The 24,400-nt window shown below is 44.2% G+C and overlaps 1 protein-coding gene across 17 annotated transcripts in view; it reads right to left on the bottom strand.

The window, feature by feature from the left end:
• The window catches only part of PTPRT (protein tyrosine phosphatase receptor type T), a 965,600-nt gene that overhangs the window by 925,437 nt on the left and 15,763 nt on the right, over positions 1-24,400 (bottom strand). For 16 of the 17 annotated variants that reach the window (XM_081034718.1, XM_081034731.1, XM_081034732.1 and 13 more), the window contains exon 1: positions 24,147-24,383. The exons of the other annotated variant lie outside the window; for it this stretch is intronic. In XM_081034718.1, the coding sequence (XP_080890844.1) occupies positions 24,147-24,234 (88 nt within the window). In that variant the 5' untranslated portion in view covers positions 24,235-24,383. Of the gene's footprint in view, positions 1-24,146; positions 24,384-24,400 lie in introns of those variants that run through there. 17 annotated transcript variants of the gene reach the window in all.

The following is a 24,400-nucleotide window of genomic DNA, read 5'->3' as shown; positions in this document are numbered from 1 at the left end:
AGAGGGAATGAAAGACAGTATCAGCAGCCGGATCTTGCAGGCAAGAAGCAGTAGTCTGGATTGGGGCTTTATTTATTCTAAGTGCAAGTGGAGCGCTTTGAAAGAGGGAAGGGACAAGGTCTGATTTATGTTTTTAAAAAGTTACTTTGCCAGTTGTGGAGCGATTCTGATGCTGTCATCAACTTTCATGAAAAAATGTGTCAATAGGAAGCTGAGCATCATCCTCTTTATGATTAAAGAGTCGGGAGCAAACCATCTCCCGCCCGGAAGCTCTATGGATCTGTTCATTTCTCTCTGTATGAGAATCACGGATGGTGTTTTTTTTTTTTCTCTTTAATTTGATTCTCAATCCATAGTTTTAAAGATTTCCCCATTTTCCTCCATCACCGAACATGGCCTTTGAGACACAATGTTTGAGGGAACGTTTCTAGCAGTTTATGCAGGTTCTTTCATTTTATTTCCTGTCACAATTGAAATCATGTGACCAGGAACAAGTTGAAGCTAAAAGAGTCAACACTGTCTGTACATTTATCAGGCTCCATCGTTGCCTCAAAGGTATCGCCCTGAGTATTGGCATTTTCATATTTCCATTTGCTGCTCGTTTTTATAATATAGGAGAAAAGTGGAAAAAAATTCAAGCATGGCTGTGCAGACAAAGGGGGCAGGAGAGAAAAACTGGCCTCGTAGTTGGCAGATATCAGAGTACAATGGCTTCAATGGTTTCATGAAGTCCAAATTCAACACGGGGTGAAGGGGGGGTGGCATTCTAGCTTATATGAAAGGAAAAGTTGCCCAGAGACTTGGTCCTTTTACACTTTGTTGCGTTTCTCTGGCCACCCTTTCCAAATCCTGACTTCCCCTCTGGCGCCTAGCCTGACCTTCATATCTGCTCATAGACCGTATTTGGCATCTTGACATTCGGCTTGGCCCAGCGACCCAGCTCCAGCTAACTCTGGCCCCCACAGAGAGGAAGGGCCGCCGTGTCTGTCAGCCCCAACAAAGCCTTTATTCTTGAAGCCTTCTGACCTCTTAAAAATTCAAGGGCTCTTGATCCTTGTGAGCTCCGACAAGATTCAAGTTTGTTTCTAAATCTTGCTTCCTCCTCTGCTTACTTCTCAGGGTTATAGCGAGGGTGAAAGGAAATCACATATTGCACGCCCTCTGTAAGACGCCTGATAAGTCAATCCAGGTAAACGGGTAACCAGGTCAAATCCAACCAGAATTTTCCAGCCCTCTCTTTCAGTCTCTTAGTTAAATCTCAACCTCTCCCGTACTCATAGAAGCAAAAAGCCTTTGTGGCATGGCTCTAAAGAACACAAAACGGGGCCGGCCGGGTGGCTCGGGCAGTTGGAGCTCCGTGCTCCTGGCTCCGAGGGCTGCCGGTTCGGTTCCCGCATGGGCCGGTGGGCTCTCAACCACAGGGTTGCTGGTTCGATTCCTCGAGTCCCGCGGAGGATGGTGGGCGGTGCCCCCTGCAGCTAGTAACACGGCTGGACCTGGGGCTGGGATGCGCCCTCCACGGCTGGGATTGAGGGGACGGCAACTTGACTTGGAAAAAAGTCCTGGAAGTTCACCCTGTTCCCCAGTGGAGTCCTGTTCCCCTTCCCCAATAAAATCTTTAAAAAAAAAAAAAAAAAAGAACACAAAACAAGGGAGCATTTTGAGATGTGGGTCTGTGGCAGGCAGGCTCTGCGATTGCCCCCAAAAATCCTCACCTCTCAGTACTCTTGCCCCTATGTAATTGCCTCCCCTTGAGTGTGGGCTAGACGAGTGACTAGCTTGTAACCAACCAGAATATACTAAAGGATGAGGTGTGATCATAAAATACAGTGAATGTTTAATTTTTTAAAATTTATTACAGTAAAAGACACATTGCTATTAGTCCCCCTCAAAATACTCTCACACCCCCCCCTCCCCGCTTTGAACCGACTTATCCCACTGTTCTTGCCACTTTCTAAAGCAGTTCTGGAAGTCCTCTTTCGTGAGTGTCTTTAGTTGTAATGTCATTTCAGTGATTAGATAAGTAAGACTGTAGCTTCCGTCTTGCTAGCAGACTCTCTCCCTTGCTGGGGAGACGCAGCAAGCCACTGTGTTGGAAAGGCCCATGTGACAAGACACTGAGAGTGGCCTTTGGACGACAGCCACTAGGAAGTAAGTCCAGCAGCCTGCAAGAAACTGAATGCAGACAGCAGTCATGTGAGCTTGGAAACAGACCCTTCCCCAGTCAAGCCTTCAGATGCGACTCCAGCCCTGGCTGACACTTCCTGAGACCCTGAGCCAAAGGACCCAGCTCAGCTGTGCCCAGATGCCAGACCCACAGAAACTGTGAGATAACTAACACTGTCTTCATTGGCTTAAGTGATTTAGTCAGTGTTTTTTAAGTGGCTAACTTTGTGGTAATGTTTTAGATAGCAATGGTTAACTAACACGGGGTCCACTTCAATGTGAATTTCTCAAGTCGTCCTAATCCAAAAGCCACACGCAGTCAGCTCTCTGCACACCTCTAACTGCATTATGCTAAGCTTTCACAAATGTAAAAGAATAGATTAGACATTGATTTCTTTCAAAGACACACTACATTAAACCCATCTCAATCCCTTTTCTCCAACAAAGGGATGTCATTTACCAAATCTTCCTCTTTGATACACAGGACAAAGGAGAAAATCAAACCATGGCACAGCCATCTCTGCACCTAGGAGGAAGGGGTAACAGCAGCCAGCCTGGCCTGCCTCACACCAGGACTGCAGTGAGATGGCTCTGAGCCATGGCCACCCCAGACCGTCTGGAGAGGCCTGGCACCTGAGGATGCCAGCGGCCAGGTATCCTTCAGTGGCTATTGTGTCATTATTTGTTATCAAAGTCTCTATTCCATAGCAATCTTTTTCCCATGCTAATCTGAATTTCTCTTGGCAAATAAAAGTTATTTTTACCAAAGAGCCTTAGGCTGTAAACCTGCTCCCCCAGAAGAGTTAGGTGAAGAAACATCAAAGGAGTCACAGAAAGGAGAAAAGAAGCATACTCCTCCAAGGAAACGCCAAGTGTCCTGTCTCACGACTGTCCTCTAAATGCCATTCCAGGCTCTCTGCCGTCTCCCCTTTTTTAACTATAGTCCCCTTTGTGCGTTTCCTCCTGCCTGTGCGTCCCCCTTCACTCTGCCTTCATTCAAGCTGCTCCTAAGAAAACTTGCCTTTATGATCACAGAGCTTTCCAGATAGCTAAGGTTTGCTCTTTAATTCAATTTGCTACCTACTCCAAATACTTAAATCCAGGGTTCATTAGGCTGAAAGCATCATGGTAAACACCATAGCTGACACTTGAAGAGTTATGTCTACAAAGCCTTTAAAAATGTTCCACAAACTTCCTTTCCCTCTTATGTGATAGAATGGGGCCACAGTGCACACCCCAGGTGCAAAATCTAAAAAGTGGGTTTCAGGCCTCGCCCTCACCCTGCGTACCTGTGTGGCCTTGGGTTGGTCCTTTCATACATCTACGATTCAGCTTCCTGTCTGTCTGCAAAACGGTGGTAGCACTTATTAAGAGCAAGGATTAAAATGGAATGATATGTCTGAAAATACTGTATAAAGCATTATAAAAACAGAATCATTGGGATGAAAGAAAACAATTTAGCCTTTTTTTATAACTCAAGATTATCTGTAAAAAGATCAGTTGTTATACTGAGAACCCACACCTCTTTTTTCCTCCTGAAGAAAAAAAAATCATAATCGTCCTGTCTGCCATCACATCTTCAGCGAAGCCGACCAAGGAGCGTGCAGCTCTGGCTCCTCAGTTTATTGAGCTCTCACGGCTGCTGCTTCTTGTTCTCTTTTCTAGAATCACACCCTTTATTTACCACCACTGCACACAAACCATCCTGGAGCAGCCAGCTTCCTTCCTTCTAAACCCTCTGAGTTTAGAAATCAAATACAAACTTGTGAAAAGTGCATGTCAAGTAAGAGCTACAGGCCACTGGATGAGAGTCTGGGGGCGCTCCCTTGGAGAGAGGACGAGAGCTTTGTGTGGGTTCACATGCAATTGGTAGCCCAGAGGCTCTTTAGCGTCTCTCCAGATTCTTTACAGCACACTAGAAGGCAAGCCTTTGAAATAGTAGGATTCAGGAGGGAAAAAAGGAGGTTTTACACAATGTTTGGTGGATAGTACCAATTCACTGTTTCTACGTAGGACCGCACCCATATGCATAGATGTGTGCCTACATATGAAATATTCAACAGCAAAGAGGCCACGGACGTCTTTGATATGCGAGGAAATTCCCATGGAACAATGATAATAATTTCCACACTATTTATTCACCGCTTGACATATGTTATCTCACATGATACTCATAACCATCTATGAGCCCGCCACTATCATCCCCTATTTTCTAATAAAGAAGTTTAAGCCTCAGAGACATTAAGTAATTTGCCCAAAGACATACAGGGAGTGAGCAGGATGATTAGGGATCCCAGCCAGTCTGACCCCATAGCTAGTCCTAATGGGAAGGAAAATATCTCCTGGGGCTGTTGTGAGTTCAAGCCACATTATCAGTTTTTCCTAAAGAAGAGCGATAAACTCTAAAATCAACACACTGATTGAGATGGAACGTGATTCATACATGAATTACCAATGCTCCAAAAATTCTCAGAAACCATCATTGCTGTTGTCATTTGACAGGTATTTTAGATGCATCATCTGAAAAGGTCACAAGCCTTCCCCTCCTACCTCCCCACACCCTGGCAGAATTTTCCCCATGGACAGATGGGGAACCTAGGCTCAGAAAGGACACACAGCTAGTAAGTGGCAAAAGTGTGGATTTCAATTCGGGTCTCTCTGACTTCAATGCCTATTCTCTTTTCAACATGTTGAATGACTCAAAATAAAATATATCTCAAGGCAAACTATTCTTTTACGATATACTCAATCTTCGCAATTCAGTAGATTCTTCTGAATCTTGCATAGCTTTGAAACCGAACCAATACTGTCCTGGAAGTGAACACAGCTTGACTGAAACCTGGGTTTGGCCAGTTAATAGCTGTGTGACTTTGGGTATGTCACCACGTAACCTCACTAAGATTGCATTTCTTTACAATGATCCAATTTCACAGAGATTTTATGAAGATGAAGTGGGATGACATGTGACACATTGCATGCGCCATAGTCCCTGACACATGGGGGGTGGCTTTCGGTATTCTTTCCTTAACTCATCAATTATTATTTTCCTTTAAAAAAAAATGGAATTGTGTGTTGCGATTTCAGATGGACCGATTTAAGGTAAACCAGCCATTATTATATAAGAGAACACAGACTCTTCGAATCAAGACTAACATTGCTGAAAGTGATTGCAGAAATCACTTACTATGCATTCACTGGCCGACATTAAGTGAGTACTATATGTAGGAATTGTGCTGGGCCCACGAAATCAGTGAATAGAGCAAAGTCCCGGGCCACCATAGAGCTTAAATTCTAGTAGAAAAGAGTCCGAAAATAAACACATAAACAAAGAAAGGGGCTACGTAAGAGGATCGAGTGCTAGGCATAGAGATAGCAATGCTCCCTCTCATTTGGCGAAGATTGAAGCTGACCTCTGAGCCAGAGAATGGACTTCCCTGGCCAAAGGCCCCTCATGGGATTAATGGTGTATCTTTGCTCTCTAGACAGACGGTTCTCAAATTTTCACACACTTCCGAGTCACCCGGAGGGCTTGTCAAGAGCACAGGTTGCTGGGCCCCAGCCCCAGAGCTTATGAGTCAGTAGGTCTAGGGTGGGTTCCAAGAATTTGCTTGTATAAAGTTTCCAAGTGAGGCTGATGAGCCGGTCCAGGGACCTCAATTTGAGAACAGTTGCCATGGAGGAAGCCATACCAAACAGCAGGGAGGCAGGAAGAGAGGAGGATAAATACCTAACCCCTCTCCTCCTGCCTTATAATCTCCTGCCGGGGCTCCCCTTCTGCGGAACATAATCAGAAACCTGAAGGCAAAGGAGTCAAGCTTCCTGGAATTCAGAGCAGTACAGAAGGGCTCCATGAAAACAATCCCCTCCCCTTCCCCTTTTGCAAATTAAAGGGTGCTAATGGCCTCCCACTTTTCCTAGTCTCTAGGTATCTCAGTATCCCTAGTGGGTTTCCTTCACCCAACCCCACCCCAGAAACAGTCCCTTCTAAAGTCTCATAATACATTTAAAAGAGTTGAATTCTGTTTTCTCTCCAGAGAGAAACACCATCAGACTCCAGACAGCTCCTCTAGTGGTGATATTTTCAGAAATTGACAAACACTGTCTATTTCTTCCTATAGTAACATCCATAAAATGCAAATCAAATATCAGATAATCTTTTTTGCTACATGAATATGAATTATATATGCAGCTTGCAGGAACCTGCACAGCATATGCAATGAGAACATTCTGAAAGAGCTTCGTGGCCTGTGATGCGAATTAAGAGTGACCGATTCACCCTGATTTGCCTGGTACACTCCTCGTTGTAGCACAAAAGCTACCACATCCTGGAAAACACCTCCGTCCTAGACAAACCAGGACAACTGGTCACCCTAGCCATGGGTTCTTGCACTTCACTGAGCTCAGGCAATACTACTCCAGCAACAGCACCACCACCAAGAAGGACTAGCATTTATCGGGCACTTTCCATGAGCCTGGCCCCAGGCTAAGCAGTGCCCATACATCACCTCATTGATTTCTCACAACCCCCCTGCAGGCAAGTTACTATTATTAGCCTCATTTCATAGATGATAAAATCGAGGCTCAGGTGACTCAAATAACTTGCTCATGGTAACACATGTTATAAGGAACGCAGCACTGACTTGAACACACACAGTCTGAGAGGAGAGCCTGTCCTTTTAACCACTATGGTTTCCTTCATGACGGAGCAGATACTAGGTCCAGCTGCCCCACACCTGAGTGCACGAGACAAACAGCCAGGAACTATCAAAGGTCATATGAGGGACCAAGCTCAAAAAACTGCAGTCATGAGAGCAGAAACTGAAGAGGGGATTTACACATTCTTTATTGCCGGGCACACAATCAAAAAGTCCAGGGGCAGGCATTTGGTGCCTTTGGAAGATCAGAGATAAAATTACACAGGTCCCCATGTTTGCAGCAAAATCTGTGATGGTCAATGCCTAATGCAACCTACAAACTCAAAGGCCGTCCTACGTACAGGCTTAGGCTTCAGGCTCTCCTTTGTAAAACTGGAATATTAACCACCTCTCTTAAACACACAGGGGTGATATCCTGCGGGTTAAATGAACTCAATGTGTCCAGACCAAAGGTGGCTTCTTACAATGCTGTGTTTTCCGGAGCCCCAGAGCTCCAAAGATCGCAGTCTGTCATGAATCCCCTCATCCCATCTGAGTTCCTCAGAGCACTTTCCGCTGCAGGGCCCCCAACGTGGAATCAGTGACAGCGACATCTAGAGGCTCAACTTGTGTTCCAGGACCAGTGAGGGTCCTCCAGTAGGAACCACCCTCTTATAAGACTGGGATCGCTAAGATTTATTTGGGAGGGTGATGGGGCATTTTCTAAGAAAAGAGCCCCTCTCTCACACACCTCCTAACATTCAACATCACATGGTGGTTTAGAACCTGGACTCGGACATGAGACAGTTACAAGTGTGGCTGCAACCAAGACCTTGCACCTCCATAAAACCAATTCTCTCATCTCGTATATGCGATTGTCACACCTGTTTTACAGGATCTTTATAAGAATTCAACGAAGTCTTACAACTCCCCCAAAGGAATTCTTACTGAAAATTCTGAAGGAAGGCTTTGAACCCAGGAATTTCAAACATTAGGGGACCTCAATGTTTCCCCTAAGGATGAATTTAGCACAATACCTGGCACAAGGTAAACTACAGAGACAGCAGAAAGTCATGGCTAAGAACAGATTCCAGCCTCAATTGCTTGGCTTTACCACTCCTCTAGCCACTTGCTACTTAACCACTCCGGTCCTCATTTTTGATAAGTGTACCCATATCATAGGACTATGGTGAAGACTCTAGAAGTGACCATTAGCAAAGCCTTGGAAACATGTCTGGCTCATGATAAGTATTTAAAGTATACAATAGTGTTAGTGTTTGCTATTTGGTAGTCATTTTCTCTCCAGTATTTATTCCCCTGGTGTTCAGTTTGAATCCTTCCTGTTCTGCAGATATACCCAGGTGCACCTGTGATGTTCATAACTTTTGAATCTGGTTCCCTGTTATGATTCCCCTCTCATCCATCATTTCGCCAAATGACTTGTCACCTTGTGTTTTCTGCTTTCCATTCCAACAGGAGTCACATGCTACTCCTCGGTATACTCTTTGGGGTTTAGAAATCTTCATCCCAGGAGTATGAAAAGACCTCCTGTCATATTCTAATCTGGACAGTGCTACACAGAGTCACTCTTTGAAAGGAACAATCCTGGAAACAGATTCTATTTGTTTCATCTCCTAGACCCGGGAAATTCACAATGTATGCCTTTTGAACAAGCAAACTATAGATGGTGTCAAATAACAAAACTAATTAATCAGAAAAGGGTAGATTTTTAATATATTCAATCTCATCAAAGATCTCAAATGATTTGATTTTCAGGGGGGAAAAAAATCAAATCCTAAAGTCAGAGACTAGAACTCCAGCCCTTAAGAAGCACAGAAGTCATTTCACGGGTGGGAAAACTTTCCCCAGGTTCACAGTATCTCCAAACATTGAAAAGATTGAGCAACATTATTTCCCTATTTGAAATGTGCCTTTTGGGGGCCTCAAGAAAACCCAGAGCCAAACGCTGTCCCATGATGGAATCTCTGCAATTTATCCAGGGAGGTCCAGGGAGAGAGAAGAGGGTGTAGGAAGGGGATGAACACTGGCTAATAAGGCCCCCTCCATCAGGGCCCCAATCACTCAGGCTCAAATGCGTCCCTGCACCTGTGACATAATTCTCTACTTCTCTCCTTCAAACCAGATGCAGGAATCTTAGAATCCCCCATAGAAATCAGCATTACAGACTTTGAAAGAAGGTTTTCCTATAGAGAATAAGACCTAAATTTGTTTCAAAAGAATGATTGAAGAAAACAGTACATATGTTTTCTATATCATTTGTATTTTACTAACAAACCTTAAACTCCAAGAATTTTCCTTTTTAAGGAAATAACTTAAATGCAGATATAATACAAAGAGAAGTATAATTAACAACTGTGTTCTTCTCTATCAAGAATTATCAACTAATTTTAACAAATTTTCTTCAAGTATGTTCCCCTTTTCAAATGAAATAGAATATTATGGGTAAAATAAAATTAGCCCTTTACCTACCAGCCCAGTCCCATGTCTCCCCAAAGCTTTTCTAGTGTGTAGACTTTTATTCTGCTTTTTATACTAACATAAACATACACGGTTTGATTATTAATACATATTTGATTGTTATATGCATAAAATTGACTCTTTTTGCTTCCTACAGAAGATGTGGTCTAGCAGATGCTATTTTGGGTTCGTGAACCAGAAGAGCCTAATATTTATAAATATTCCTTAATCGATGCTCAAATTTTTAGTATAAGATCTTCCAAGATGCTGACAAAAATGTGGACTACCTCTGTGTACAAGCAGGATTCTGCCAGTGTTGAAGATATCACTAGCAATGATGCACTCCATTAGGGAACAAGAAACCAAAACGGATCAGGCCAAGACATACCACATATGCTTGTTCTCTGTGTAATCACCGCACTTCCATGATGTCCTATATCTTTAGCTAAATAAATCAGGCATTTATGGAAGTTTGGGAGCACATACAAGGTCTCTGCCAGATCATCTGTAGCCCATGAGAAACTATGCCACTGGTGTCATAAGTGGGAGAGGCATGAAGAGCTCCCCATCATGGCCAGATTTTTATCAGGGATCAGAATGCATGAGTAAAACATGCCTGAACCACGAGAATTTTTCTGGGGGGAGCTGAGTCAAGTGGAAATCATCTACTGCTCTTCTCCTTCCAACCATTTGGACCTAACATATAATAAAAGATGGCTGATCCAAGGGCAATGAGCCCACAGCATACCTTCAACAGTGGCTCGGACTAAGGCTCTCCAAAAAAGGTTGAAACCCCAAAAGAAGGAAATGTCTGAGGTTTGACTCAAAATCTGTGCATCATAAAAGGATGCCCCCAAATTAGACATCTGAAAGGATAACCTGGAATGGGGGAGGTACCAAGGGCCCCTAGAGCTCCAGGTGGAACAGGTGATCAGCAAGTTTCCAGGGACAAATGATAGCTGCTGAGGTTTTGGAGATGACAGGAAATGAGAATGGAACTAAGAAATGCTTCAGTGCTCGCTGAGCCACTTCTCAGGTAAAAATAATAACAATATGCTTTTGCACACAACTGAGTTGAAATGTATGCCACATGTGTTTTTTTTAAGTCGAAAGAGGTCAAGATAATAAAGGCAAGAAAGCTCTGACTTTCTTCGATCTTCACCAAAAAAGGACCAATAAAGAAAGTGGTCCCAAATAAAACTAAGACATTCTGTTTTAACATATGTGTACATCTTTTACAGACAAAGGTGACCTTCCAACTCTGGGATTTGTTCACGTTAATTGCACTCCTCCACCAAAAATGGTGTTCAGAAGGTCAAGTCCCAGAAATAATGTTTTACTTGGAAACACACACGCTCTGTGCAGAAGATTTAAGACAACTGAGTTGGAAAATTTGCATTGATAAATATTCCCCCAAAAAACGTTTTGTAAACTTCTCTTTGAAGCAGGGGCGGTATAGTATTTGGGTTAAACTCAAGAGTCTGCATGTTTGAGCTGAGCAGCATAATAATTGACAACTATAACCTTCCTCTTTTCCAGGAGGTTCCACAGTTCTTCAAAAGACCTAACGTAAATGGTCTCAAGACAATGCAACCCAAACTGTCAGACAGCTGGCCTCTGCTTTGTTCCAGACAATTTTATTAGAGGAAGATAACCATCCTAAACTGGGGCAGCTGAGACACAGGGAAGAGGCTTCTGAAAACAGCTGACCACTCCTCCCATGCCGCCCCCACCCCACCCCTGCTTTGGGACAGGTTAGAATCTCAGCTTAGAAACTTGGTTTCTAAAGTTTCTGAGCCGAAAACCACTCCCCTGAACATGGAAATGGCTTTGAATTCAATCAGGTGCAGCAGAGCGGGCTGAGGTCCTTGACCCAGTCCTATACGTGCAGTTTCCATACAACCACCTACAACCACCTAGGTCAGCAGCCCTGACCTAGGAAATGGTGCCCCCAGGAGGCGTGCCTGGCACCCAACCTTGCACAGTCTGACCCAGCAGGACTGAAGATGACAGTTAATAAGTAAGAAACTGCTCAAAAATCCATGCCCCTAAAAGCGGAGACCAAACCAACACTTCCCCAGGGCAGATGAAGGGCCAGCTCAAGATGTCTTGGCTCCTCCTTCCCCAGTGTCACCTCATGGAAATGACTCCAAAAGGGCCTAGGGTTGGGACCATCATAAATAGGTCCTAAATTCAGATACTGCCTAGGTACACACAATTGGGGACTTTGGGCACCATCACACCCCCAAAGCAAATAGGTAATCCGTGAAAACAGGTCAATTTCTGGAGTGGGTCCCCACCAGGAAGTCCAATGTCTGGTCCACCCATTTGGATTTTGACAAAACCATCCTTTACTGGAAGATCTCGTGGGCCCCACCCTGAAAAAAAAACCTGTAAATGACTGTACTATTGTGACAGCAATTGAAACTAAGCGTACAGGCAGGACATATTTTGACCCATATAATAATCTGTATATTTACATCAAAACTTCTAATCACTAACTTGTTAAATCCTCAATCTTAGTTTTATGTGACAATTAAACACCCTCTGGAAATCGGTCAACAAAGGTCTAAAATAAGTACTAATTTTTAAAACTGGGATGTCTAAATGTAATGAAAATATTAAATGCCAGCTAAATTAAATTATAGCCCTAATCTATTGGTGTTTTTGTTTTGGTTTGGATTTTTTTTTTTTTTTTTGGCTTTTTTAAAAATTTTGATTGGGGAATATTGCGGGACAGTGTGTTTCTCCAGGGCCCTACAGCTCCAAGTTGTCCTTCAATCTAGTTGTGGAGGGCACAGCTCAGTTCGAAATCCAGTTGCCGTTTTCAATCTTTAGTTGCAGGGGGCACAGCCCAACATCCCATGGAGGTTAATTGAACCGGCAACCTTGTTGTTGACAGTTCAGGCTCTGCTCTAACCAACTGAGCCATCCAGCCGCCCCTCCGGAAGCTCAGCGGCAGCTCATTGTCTTCAATCTACTAGTTGTGGAGGGCGCAGCTCACTGGCCAATGTGGGAATCGAACTGGCAACCCTGTTGCTCAGAGCTCACGTTCTAACCAACTGAGCCATCCGGCCGCCCCATTGGTGTTTTTTATAAATCGGTTCTTGCGGAAAGTAGGTACTAGTGTGAAAGTTTTACAGTCTTATAAAATTACTAGGGTCCTTCAAATTTTAGGATAAAGTTTAAAAAGTTTTCTGATGGGTCTTTCTCTTAATTCATCTTTACTTTCTGATACTCCTAATTAACTTTAAGATTTGGACCAAGTCAATTCTGAGACAATACATCTCTCTTTTCAAAGGCCTTTAAAGAGTGAAAACTTGACACTGTATTGACACTCATACCCAAAATAATAAAAATAATTAAAAGATTTGAACACACTTTAAAAGTTACATTGGCATTTTTCTCCAAGCTCCAATGTTCCCTCTGCTTGTCTATAATTTGAGGTTCCTGTGGTAGGCAGCTCCTGAAATGGTTCCCAGAGATCCCTACTTCCTGGTATTCAACCCCTTGTATGATTCCCTCCCATTGAGTGTGGCTGGACCTAGTGACTTCCTTCTGACAAATAGCATATGGCAAACAGCAGGGGATACCACTTCCACACTTCAGTTACGAAAGACTGACTTCTGTCTTTCTCCCACTCTCTCCTGCCCTTTCAGTTGCTCACTGATGCAGCCAGCTACCATGTTGTGATGCAGGGGCCCATGTGACAAGGAACCCAGGGCAACCTCTAGCCAACAGCTCATGAATCCTCCCAACAGCCATGTGAGTGACCTTGGAAGCAGACCTTTCCCCTTTCAAGTTGAGTCATCCACAGCCTCAGCTGACACCTTGATTGCATCCTGTGAGCCATTCGTAGCCAGAAAACGCAGCTATTGCCACACCCCAGATTCCTGACCCAGAGAAATGGTGAGAAAACAGAGCCACTGCATTTGTGGGAGAGAACTTGTTACCTAGCAATAGACAACTAACACAGCTCTCTTAGAATGAGACTAGGATTTTGTTTCTTTTTTCTTTTCAGAAAGTTGGTGCCCAAGAAACACTGACAGATGAGACTCATCTGGACCCATGCACTTAGGGGACAATTCCAAGATGCTTTGGGAAAAAAAGAAATAGTGACACCAACTTCTAGGCTATACTCCAATTTAAGCACATAAGTATGACAATGTCAAAATTATTTTTAATCAGATGAACAAGTTCTCATGCTCAGATCAACTTTAAAAAATCAAAGAGATAAATGGTCACAAATGCATTCTGTTTAAATTATCTTTCTTTTTCTGTCACTGACATTACCAGCAGTCTCTGTTTTATTCTGTTCTCGTTCAGTGTTCAAATAAAACACCATAATGTGCATCTCAGATTCTGATCTCTCCACAAAAAGGGATCAGGGCTCTTTAAAAAAAAAAAAAAAGTAACTGACTACATGTTTGGGAGAAAAATACCTAGAGGTGAGCCTGAAGATCATTGTTGTCACAGAAAAATAAGGACACTCTCAAAGATGTCTGATAGTGGTTAAAAAAAAGAATCTGGCTTCACCAACCTGTGATCATTTGAGCAGCAAAAATAAGCCATAATTATAGTCAGTTAAAGCAAGTCCAGACCTTCCAAGGCCACTCATTTATGATGATCAAACATTAAGTGCTCTTTAAAAAGTTCTCCTTGCTGACGTGAACCCATTACTTCATGCTTGGTTCCACAGAGACAAGTGCAGGACAAATATATAAGGATGAATATATAAACACCCCCCCCCCTGAGTCATGGGAGGACCAAGAAAAATGGGTCTCTGATCTCATGGTTGGTTTCAGAACCACTGGGATAAAAGGGGAGTAAAGCAAAGTTGGAGTGATTTGAAAGGACACAGGCTTTTCAGGGTCCTCGGAAGCTGGAGCTGGGAATGTGGGTGACAGCACTGTCCTCAGTTGGATGAAATGAGCCTCATCACACTGAGAAAGCTTGAGGTTAGGAAACATCTTATTAAGAACAGCACATGGATTACCATTACGAAGTGCTTCTGTGTTGCGGATGGAAACCCCCCCATAAAGGTAGGAAAAAACCCAGGTATGGAGTGTTCTTTTCTCACCTCTGGCAGCTATTCAACCTGCTTGTAAACTAAGGGGCCAGAAACATGTTGCATCTGCTCCTGAGCTGGGGAGCTTCTTCTCTTCTGCTAAATGTTTACATGTCTGGCTTAATGAGAAAGAAAATGAATGAATGGTCTAGTCTCTCCGCCCACCAACCCATACCCTACTGAAACACACCAGGCGTAAGGTATTCATGTCCTCAATTTTAATAGACACTGCCATTTTAGCATTCAAAACTAGCTGCTTCAATATCTACTATTCAACAATGAACAGAGATTTCCAGTTAGGATGGCAGAACAGGTAAACACTGTACTTACCTCCTCTCATAACCACACCAAAATTATAACTAAACTACAGAACAACCACATGGAGAGTCACCTGAAGTCTAGCTGAACAGAAGTCCTACAACTACGGACATACAGAAGAAACCACGTCAAGACTAGTAGGAGGGGCAGAGATGCAGAACAGGCTGGTCCACACCTGTGTGTGACCATTAAATATTGGGAGAGAGATCTCAGCTGTGGAGGGCTCCCCTTCATGAGGAACAAGGGGTTCCAGCCCCACACTAGGCACCCAACCCAAGGTTTCAGTGCCAGGGAGAGAAGTTCCCGTAACTTCTGGCTGTGAAAACCAGAGGAGATTATGGCTGAATGAGATGGAGGGCAGCTGCAGTCCTAGGTGCTCCCCTTAAAGAGACTACACACAAATTTACTTGCTGACAAATTCACTCGCTCTGACCTCTAGGACTGGGGCAGCAGCTCGAAAGGCACCAGGGACATACAAGGAGAAACTGAACTGTCTGGCTTCAGAAGAAGGGTTGGAGGGGCAACTTTCTCCCAGACGGAGGAGTGGTGGAAGCCATTGTTTCTGTGTTGAGCCCTCCCCCGTCCTGGCATGTGAACTCAGGCAGACGCCATATCTGAGTCTCCATCAACCTGGATAACACCGTTCATTAGCCCTGATTCCCTGATATCCTGCCCCACCAAACATTTGGGCCCACCCAAGCTGTTTCCAGTGGCTTTTCTGTATAAATGTCCTATCTTGGCTCATGCTACGGATTTTCCTAAAATCTCTCAAAGGTTCACAAAATCCAAATAAGCAGCTCCGGTGTGTCCTGTACCTCTGGCTGAGCCGCCCTAAGCCCAGCACTAGTGACAGCCAGCCTTGGTTTGCAGCTTGGCCTCTCAAGACACCTCCAAACACAGCGTAGATTGCGGCCATCTCTGGATTACTTTATGGCTCATGCCAGGTGACCCCAGGCAGGGCAGAGACTGCAGCTGAACTTGGCCTTCAGATGGTTCCCTTCCAGGAGGCTCTGGGGCTGGCACACCCAGTGCCCAGGTTAGGATTGAGACGAAGCATCACCCGGCCACCTCTAAGGATGACACACCCAAAGGGCAGATGGGGTGGGCACCAGAGCCCTGCTAAAACAAATCCTGTTCCATGGGGTCAGCTCCTGCACAACAACTCCTCCATGTAGTCACAGCCAGTCCTCACAACCAATCAGCCCAAGGATCAATCCCTCCCATTGATGTACAAACAGCAACTAAGGCTCACCTACAACAGGAGGGCACACACAACCCACACAAGAGACATGCCTGGATGACCCAACTCAAGTGACCAGGGAGATTGTACTACTAGGCACCATAGGACACCCACTACATAAAGTCACTCTACTGATGACCAGGAGACAAAGCAGCCCTACCTAATACACAGAAACAAACACAAAGAGGCAGCCAAAATGGAAAAACAAAGAAACATGTCCCAAATGAAAGAACAAAGCTCCAGAAAAACAACTAAAAACTATGGAGACAAGCAGTCTACCAGGCAGAGTTCCAAACACTGGTTATAAGGATGCTCAATGATCTCAGGGAGAACTTCAACAAAGAGATAGGAAAGAAAATGGGAGATAGAAAACATAATAAAGAACCAGTCAGAAATAAAGAATACAATAATGAAAATGAAGAATATATTACAGGGAATCAACAGTAGATTAGATGAAGCAGAGGAAGGAATGAGCAACTTAGAAGATAAGGTAGCAGAAAACATCCAAACAGAGCAGCAAAAAGAAAAAAGAATCGAAAAAAATGAGGACAGTTTAAGGGGCCTCTGGGACAACATCAAGCATACAAACATTCGCATCATAGGGGTACCAGAAGAAGAGAGAAAGGAAGGAATTCAAAACCTATTTGAAGAAATAATGACAGAAAACTTCCCTAACCTGGAGAAGAAAATGGATATTCAAGCCCAGGAAGCACATAGAGTCCCAAACAAGATGAACCCAAAGAGGCCCATACCCAGACACATCATAATTAAAATACGGAAAGTTGAAGACAAAGAAAGACTCTTAAAAGCAGCAAGAGAAAAGCAGTTAGTTACCTACAAGGGAGCTCCCATAAGACAATCAGCTGATTTCTCAACAAAAACTTTGCAGGCCAGAGAAATTGGCATGAAATATACAAAGTGATGAAAAGTGAGGACCTACAACCAAGATTATTCTGCCCAGCAAAGCTATCATTTAGAATTGAAGGACAGATAAAAACAAGAAAAAGCTAAGGGAGTTCATCACCACCAAACCAGCATTACAAGGAATCTTAGAGGGACTTCTTTAAGATGGAAAAATTTTAAAAGATCAAAAATATGAAAAATAAAATGGCAATGATTATATATTAGGTTGGTGCAAAAGTAATTGCAGTTTTTGCAATTATTTTTAACCTTTTAAACTGTAATATCTTTTGCACCAACCTTATATGTCAATAATCACTTTCAATGTCAATGGATTAAATACTCCAATCAAAAGATAGGGTGGCTGAATGGATAAGAAAACAAGACCCATACATATGCTGCCTCCAAGAGACTCATTTCAGAGTAAAAGACACACACAGACTGAAAGTAAAGAGATGGGAAAAGATATTTCATGAAAATGGAAACAAACAAGCAAAGAAAAAGCTGTGGTAGCCATACTTATACCAGACAAAATAGACTTTAAAACAAAGAAGACGAACAAGAGACAAAGAAGGACACAGTAATCCCCACTTCTGGGTATTTATCCAAACAAACCCAAAACGCTACTTTGAGGGGACCTGTCCATCCATCTGTCCACTGCAGTATTATTCATAATGGCCAAGGTATGAAGGCAGCCTGGGTGTCCCTGAATGGATAAAGAGGAGATGGTACATGTATACAATGGAATATTACTCGGCCATAAAAAAAGAATGAAACCTTGCCATCTGCAACAACATGGATGGACCTACAGGGTACTGTGCTGAGTGCAGTAAGTCAGACAGCGAAAGACAAATGTCATATGATTTCACTTATAAGTGGAATCTAAAGAACAAAATAAACGAACAAAAGAGACAGAAACAAACTCATAGATACAGAGAACATTTTGACGGTTGCCAGATTGGAGGGGGGTTAGGGGTAGATGAAAAGGAGGAAGGGATTAGTAAGTACCAATTAGCTGTCACACAGCAGTCCTGGGGATGCAGGGTACAGCATAAGGAATGTAGTCAGTAACATTGTAATAACTACGTGTGGTATCAGATGGGTACTAGATTGGTTGGGGTGACAGATGGTAGGGGGGTTGGGGGCAGGATGAAAAAGGTGAAGGGATTAAGAAGTACAAAGTAATCATTACAAAACTGTCATGGGGATATAAACTAAAGCCTAGGGAATAGAGTTAATAATACGGTACTAACTATATATAGTGCCAGGTGGGTACTAGACTAGTCAGGGGGATCACTTCTTAAATTATATAAATGTCTAACCACTATTCCATACACCTGAAATTAATATAAAATAATACTGAATATAAACTGTAATTCAAAAATTTTAAAAGGTGAAGGGGAATAAGAGGCCCAAATTTCCAGTATAAAACAAATGAGTCATGGAGATGTAATCTATAACGCAGGGAATATAGTCAATAATATAGTGATAGCGTGGTATGGTATTAGATGGTTGCTGGACTTATGGTGGTCACTTCTTTAGGTATATAAATGTTGAATAACTATGGTATACCCCTGAAACTAATGTAATACTGTACGTTAGCTATATTTTAATAAAAATCCTAAAAAATTTTAAAAAATGAACAAAGCCAGCTAATTGCTCAGATCCTCGTCAAAACTTAATAGTCTTAAACATTTTTTTCATTTTTGCCAAACCGATGAGTGGGATGAAATGTTAGCTCATTGATTTAATTCACAGACCAAAGAGCCTAAAAGAAAGAGAGGGGAAAGAAACAACTAAAAATAATGCCTTGCAAATAATTCATGCAACAAACTATCTTGGAAACGGGCAAGCGATAGGCAATATTATAGTAATGCCATTTACTGGGTGCCCGGTTTGTGCCAGGAAGCAAGGTGGACAACTTACAGGAGTTCTCTCTGGCTCTCACAAATACCCTAGCATTGGTGCGCCCATTTTACAGATGCAGAAATAGGGTTTCAGAACAGTGAAGTAACAAACCAAGGACACACAAGCTGGGAGCCAGGATTAATTTAGTTACACAGCCATCCCCATTTTCCAGTTTTCCAATCGTTCCGTCGCTCCAAAATACTTTCTCTCTCAATCTCTGCTCCCATGCCCAGCCCCAGGCAACCACTGCTCTGCTTTCTATCTCTACAGATTGGCCTTTTCTGAATATTCCATATAATAGGTAGCCTTCTGCATCTGGCTTCTTCTGCGTGGCATAATGTTTTTTGAAGTTCATCCATGGTGTAGCATATATGAAGAGTTCATTCCTTTTTATTGCTAGTCGTTTCCATTGGATGGATTCACCAGTTGAAGATCACTTGGACTATTTCCAGTTTGGGGGGCTATAATGAATAATGGCTGCTTTGAACATTTCATGCATGTGCGTTTGTGTGGACACATATGTTTTTAATTTCTGTTGGGTACATTCCTAGAAGTGAAACTGCTGCATCCTAGGGCACGTTATGTTTACCTTTTTAAAGAAACTGCCAAACTGCTTACCAAAGTGACATCACCATTTTTTCATTCCCTCCAGCATCAAATAAAAATTTGAAGCTGAATGTTCAAGAGATTGGAAAGACTTTATATCTATTCCACTCATGCACCAGTGAAAGTGTATGTGTCAGACAGCAGTCTGACTCCTGTGTGGGGGGAAAAACAAAGTCTATAACACTGTGGACTCGTGTCAATTTATTAGTTACCACCAGCCTGATGGGGCTTCTGAGCACTCATTGTCTGTGTAAATACCCAGGATGGGCCAAGTGAAATAATGCTGACATTTTGGGATAAAACAGGCCAAATGATCACCACTTCTCAATGGATCCTTACTCTTTCACCACTCTGCCTTTCTGACACATTGTCATTTTTCACAGTTGACTTCTTATAGGTCCCTTGGGATCTATTCCTAGAATCCTCACTGGGTCCCTCTGTATCTTCCTTAGCACCTGGAACTCTTACGAATAGATAATAAATAAATGGCATTATCGTGTTCATGTCTCCCTTTTCCAGGCAAATGAAAGTGTCCACAGAAAGCCCACACCAAATTCTGAATCAATGACCCCAACGGGTCACCCGGGCCCACCTGGATACAATATTAGTGATGACCGCTGCCCCTTTGATTGTGTCTGAATGTTATTAAGCCATAAAAAAATCCATAGCTTTTTTCCTTTCCAAACTCATTTGACTCCATCTTATAAGATTTTGTGAGACACTCTAACTGCTTTCTAATATCCACATGGTGTTGCCTCCTAGCCCCAATTCTGTAATGTGCTTGCAAATGTTATTACACGTGTCGGACACGGTTTATTTTCAATAATCTTCTTGCTTTTTTCTTTACTTATTGGAACGCCACAACCCTCTATATGTTTACTTATTCTTTGCTGGTTTATCAAGTGCACAAAGCATCTTTCCCCTCACAGCCACAAAGGGCCACGCACTTGATATCTAGGTAAGGGAGGAAACGAAGCAGTGGACCGAGCCCTGAGGCAAGGAAGAGTGGTAGGAGGAGAGAGAGGATACGCCCAAATACTTTCCTGTTACAATGTGTAACCATTTGGTTTTTTCTCAGTTCCCATGTAGAAAGGTAAAATGTACTTAAAACAAAACATCTCCTACCTAAACCCTCAAGTGGCCACATGTATTAGCGTCACCTGTTAGAAAATTTCATTTTAAATCTCTTTCTAAAAGTGACTGCACAGAATCAAGCTTCCAAAAAAAAAAAAAGAAAGAAAAACTAAATTATCATCACCCAAATCCAGCCACCTAATTGGCAATTCATCACTGAGTTCAGCATCAATGTCCCCGTGGCCTGGGTACATACACCAATGTCAAGACAAGTAGTGGACAGGCTCCCCGTAGGATAAAGTCCTGCTCCGTACCAGTCTCCTACTCACTCTGCATCCATCATCTAATTTAGTCTTCACAAAACCCAGTGTGGAAGCTATAATTATCCTCTCTTTACAGATGGGGATCCAAGAGGGGAAAAGACTTGCCCAAGCTGGCATAGCTAGAAAGAGGCAGTGGCGGGATTCAAATTGAGGACTTCAGACTCCAAAGCTCATCCTCATTTCTCTAAATCACGCTGCCTCCTGAGTTAAACTCCCCTGCCTCTCACCATGGTTGCCACGCAGCTCTACTATCTCTTCATCATCATCAATAAATATTTATCAAGGGCCCACCGCCTACGTGGCATTGCTCGTTTCCACAGCAACACACTGTCAGAGAGTCATGGGAGTATCCTGTGCTTAAAAGAACAATGCTGTAATACCCTGTGATCTGTGGCTCTGAAAGGTGGCAGTTACACTACTATGGATGCCTCTCAGCTGGCAGCCTGGAGCCTGCAGGAGCTGGGCAGGGGGTAAGCAAGAAGAAATTAAGTGGGGGAGAAAGATTGGTTGTAACCTGAGAAGATGGTCTGCTTTCACTCTGAAGGTGTTTGCCATCATTGCTGAAACAGAATCCAAGCCAGGTTTACACATAATTGTTCTTTTTTTAGGAGACAAATCAAACCATCCAGGACAGAAAGTAAAATTTGACTGTACTGCTGACAGTTCCATAGAGGTATCTGGCAATGATTATTGAGTTAAATAACTACATCACTAACAATTGCAATCTCAAATGAGCCCCAAGATCCATTTTTGCTCTCAATGTACAGATGCTGAAACCCACTAGGAAATGGACCAATATCCCCTTATCCGTTTGTTTAGCTGTCCCCCTCTTCCCCAATCCCAAATCATATTTTGCCATATTCTTAACAGGCTGATTTTAAATGCTTTTTTACTATCATTCCTTATAAAAATCATCTGGCTCATGAAAACACATCTCAGAGTAAGGAAGAAGAAAATTGCCTTTTGATAACAAGCTTACACCACTGACTTCTGAACACCGGAACCAACATGTTACAGCAAAACATATCACCCTAACTGTGTACTAGATGTAAGCTTACGAATTTGAAATTGCTTTCCAGGCTGGGAATCATCTGATTAAAAGTATATGGAGAGCACATCACTGAATTTTAAAAGGTATTATTTACCCAAACTTGCCAAAAGTTTTAAATAAGATATTTCAAAGGAAATCGAGCTATTGTCATATTTATACTAGATTTAAATTCCAACAATTTCTACATTTAGAAAAAAAACTAAGAAGATAAGTCCACTTTAAAGTCAACATTTGCAGCATGCCTGCATCTACAAACGCAGACGTTCATGAAGGAATTCCGAAAAAAAAATAAACTAACTTAAATGGTCTAGTTAGCATTAAACCAGAAAGGAGAGAAGAGATATATACATAAAATCCCCATTTTCACAAATGAGTTAGGCTTAAGATGCACCAAATCTCCAACACAAGCTAATTCCATTCGTTTAAGGAGCACTTGGAACAAACGCAGTCACTTGCTGAGTATATAGCAAGTAGAAGGTTTGCAAAAGCTTCTCAGCTCAGGTGGAACCAAAAGAAACATATGGAGACTTAACAGTAGATTTCTTCCCAAACTGTACTCCAGGATTGCTTTTCTTTCCTCGTGTTCCAAAGAGCAAACAAAGAGAAGGTGCTTGCTCCTCACACTTCTTTAAATGTTTTAACAAAAGGCTGCTGAATAAACACATTACTCATTTAAAAATTGAAAAGTTCTATTCCTGAGATGAAAGCAACTAGATTTGCATTTTAACAGTTGTGGGAGACTGCCACCTGGCGGGAGCATCGGGGACTAGCGTGCTTTTAGCACCAGACAGGTTCCCAAGTCCGCACGGTTTTACCGCAGGCTACCCAAGAACGGTTTGAGACCCGTGGCGGAATATTTTTATACTGTTTTTGTCGCGGGAACGTGTGTTCTATTAACGTGTGTGGCAGGTCTGCCAGGCGTTGGAGGATAGTAAAATTAAGTCACGAATTATGCCAGGGTCCCCGGGACTACCAGAACATCCTCCTTCTGTCCCCTCCCGAGCACACCTAATATAGATGCTAAACGGGGGAAACAAGCCTTCTACTCCATATTTAGAAGGGTGTCGTGGTTGTCCCTCTACTCCCCCTTGTTAATCCGACCTTTCAGCTTCACACACCTCAAAACAAGTGTCCTAGTCGCCTAACTTCTCAGCCACGGAAACAGGCTGTCCCTTCACAGAAGTCCCATATTCAGTTCCTATTTGGGGTTGGAGCAAGGGAGACCCCAGTGCACTTCCAATATAATGCCACTCCAGGGGTCCTGAACCTCAGAAGCAGCCTGTTTAAAGAGGTTACACTCCCCCAAAGCTCCTTTCCTCCTTTCTTCCCTCTCTCTCTCTCTCTCTCTCTCTCTCTCTCAAATATATGGACAACGCTGGTACTCAACAACCCAAAAGGCGCCTTTCCTAAGTCCCACTTGTTTATCGCAGCCCGACCCTGCGATCCCAGCATCCTGGGCTCAGTGTGGTCACACCAAAGCCAATTGGTGCTAAGAAACTTCAAGGTGATTTTGCACTTGGAAGCATACCTGCACCACTTCCTTCCTTCTCTCCTTCCCTCCACTGCCTTTGGGGGTTTTGCTACTGGAAGCTGCCTGCGGTGGAGTTTGGTGATGTGTAAGCCCTCGAATTTGGGAGTTTCTTGGGCATGCCATCTTACCATCAGCAACATACCCCCCACACTGGAAACTGCCCCTGCTCACTTCCTCCCCGTGGTCAACCCCAAATACGAGTCCCCCAAACTTTTCAGGGGCAGACATCCTCACAGGTCAAAGCCACTCCACGTGGAGGGCCTTCACAGGGGTGCCCATGTGCTCCGGATAAAAACCGCGGGGTAGGGAGGAGGTATTGCTGTCTCACTCGTTACCCCCCCCCCGGGGGCCATCAGCAGCTTGCTTAAGGTCAAGCTTAGGGGCGCAGCGTGGAGAGCGCAAGTCTGGAGCTCCCTGTGTCTCCCGGGAGAAAAGAAAAGCCACTGCCCCGGCAGCCTCGGCCTGCGGGCCACCAGGAAAAGCGCGCGCGGCCCGAGACGCTGCCGGCGCGAACGCTCCAGCCCGGGCGTCGCTGCGGCTTCTCTCCTCATCTCGCCCCAAACGCTCAAGTGACAGATTCCGACAAGTGGGAGGCAGCAAGTGGAAATATTCGCAACAATCGCGGAAAGTTACTCCAGCCCGGGGGGCGGCGGGAGAGTGGAGCGCAGAACTTCGGCAAACGCGGGCTGTCGCGGGGCGCGAGGGGCCGGGCACGGTGGCCCGGGCGCGCCTGGACGCAGCTGCAGGCCCCCGGGACCCGCGAGCCCGCACAACTTTCTCCTCCGACGGCCCCGCGGCGGGGGCCCGCGCGCCCCAGAAAGGAGCGCGGAGCCGGGCGGGCGCACTCACCTGCGGCGCTCTGCGCCCCAGCGCCGGGCAGCAGCGGCAGCCGAAGCCTCAGGAGCAGGGTGAGGGCGATCGCGGCGAGGCTCGCCATCCGGGCGGCGGCGGGCGGCTCAGCCCCTTCCCGTGGGGGCCCGGGCGGGGACGGGGGCGGGCGCGGGGCGGCCCCGCATCGCCGGCGCCGCCGCGGGCTGTGCGCGCCCTGGGCGCCGGGCTGGCTCGGCGGGGCTCCTGGAGCCGGCGCAGCTGCGCTCGAAGCC

Source organism: Rhinolophus hipposideros (assembly GCF_964194185.1).
Source record: "Rhinolophus hipposideros genome assembly, chromosome: 22".
Taxonomy (NCBI): Eukaryota; Metazoa; Chordata; class Mammalia; order Chiroptera; family Rhinolophidae; genus Rhinolophus; species Rhinolophus hipposideros.
This window is presented reverse-complemented; position numbering and strand designations above follow the sequence as displayed.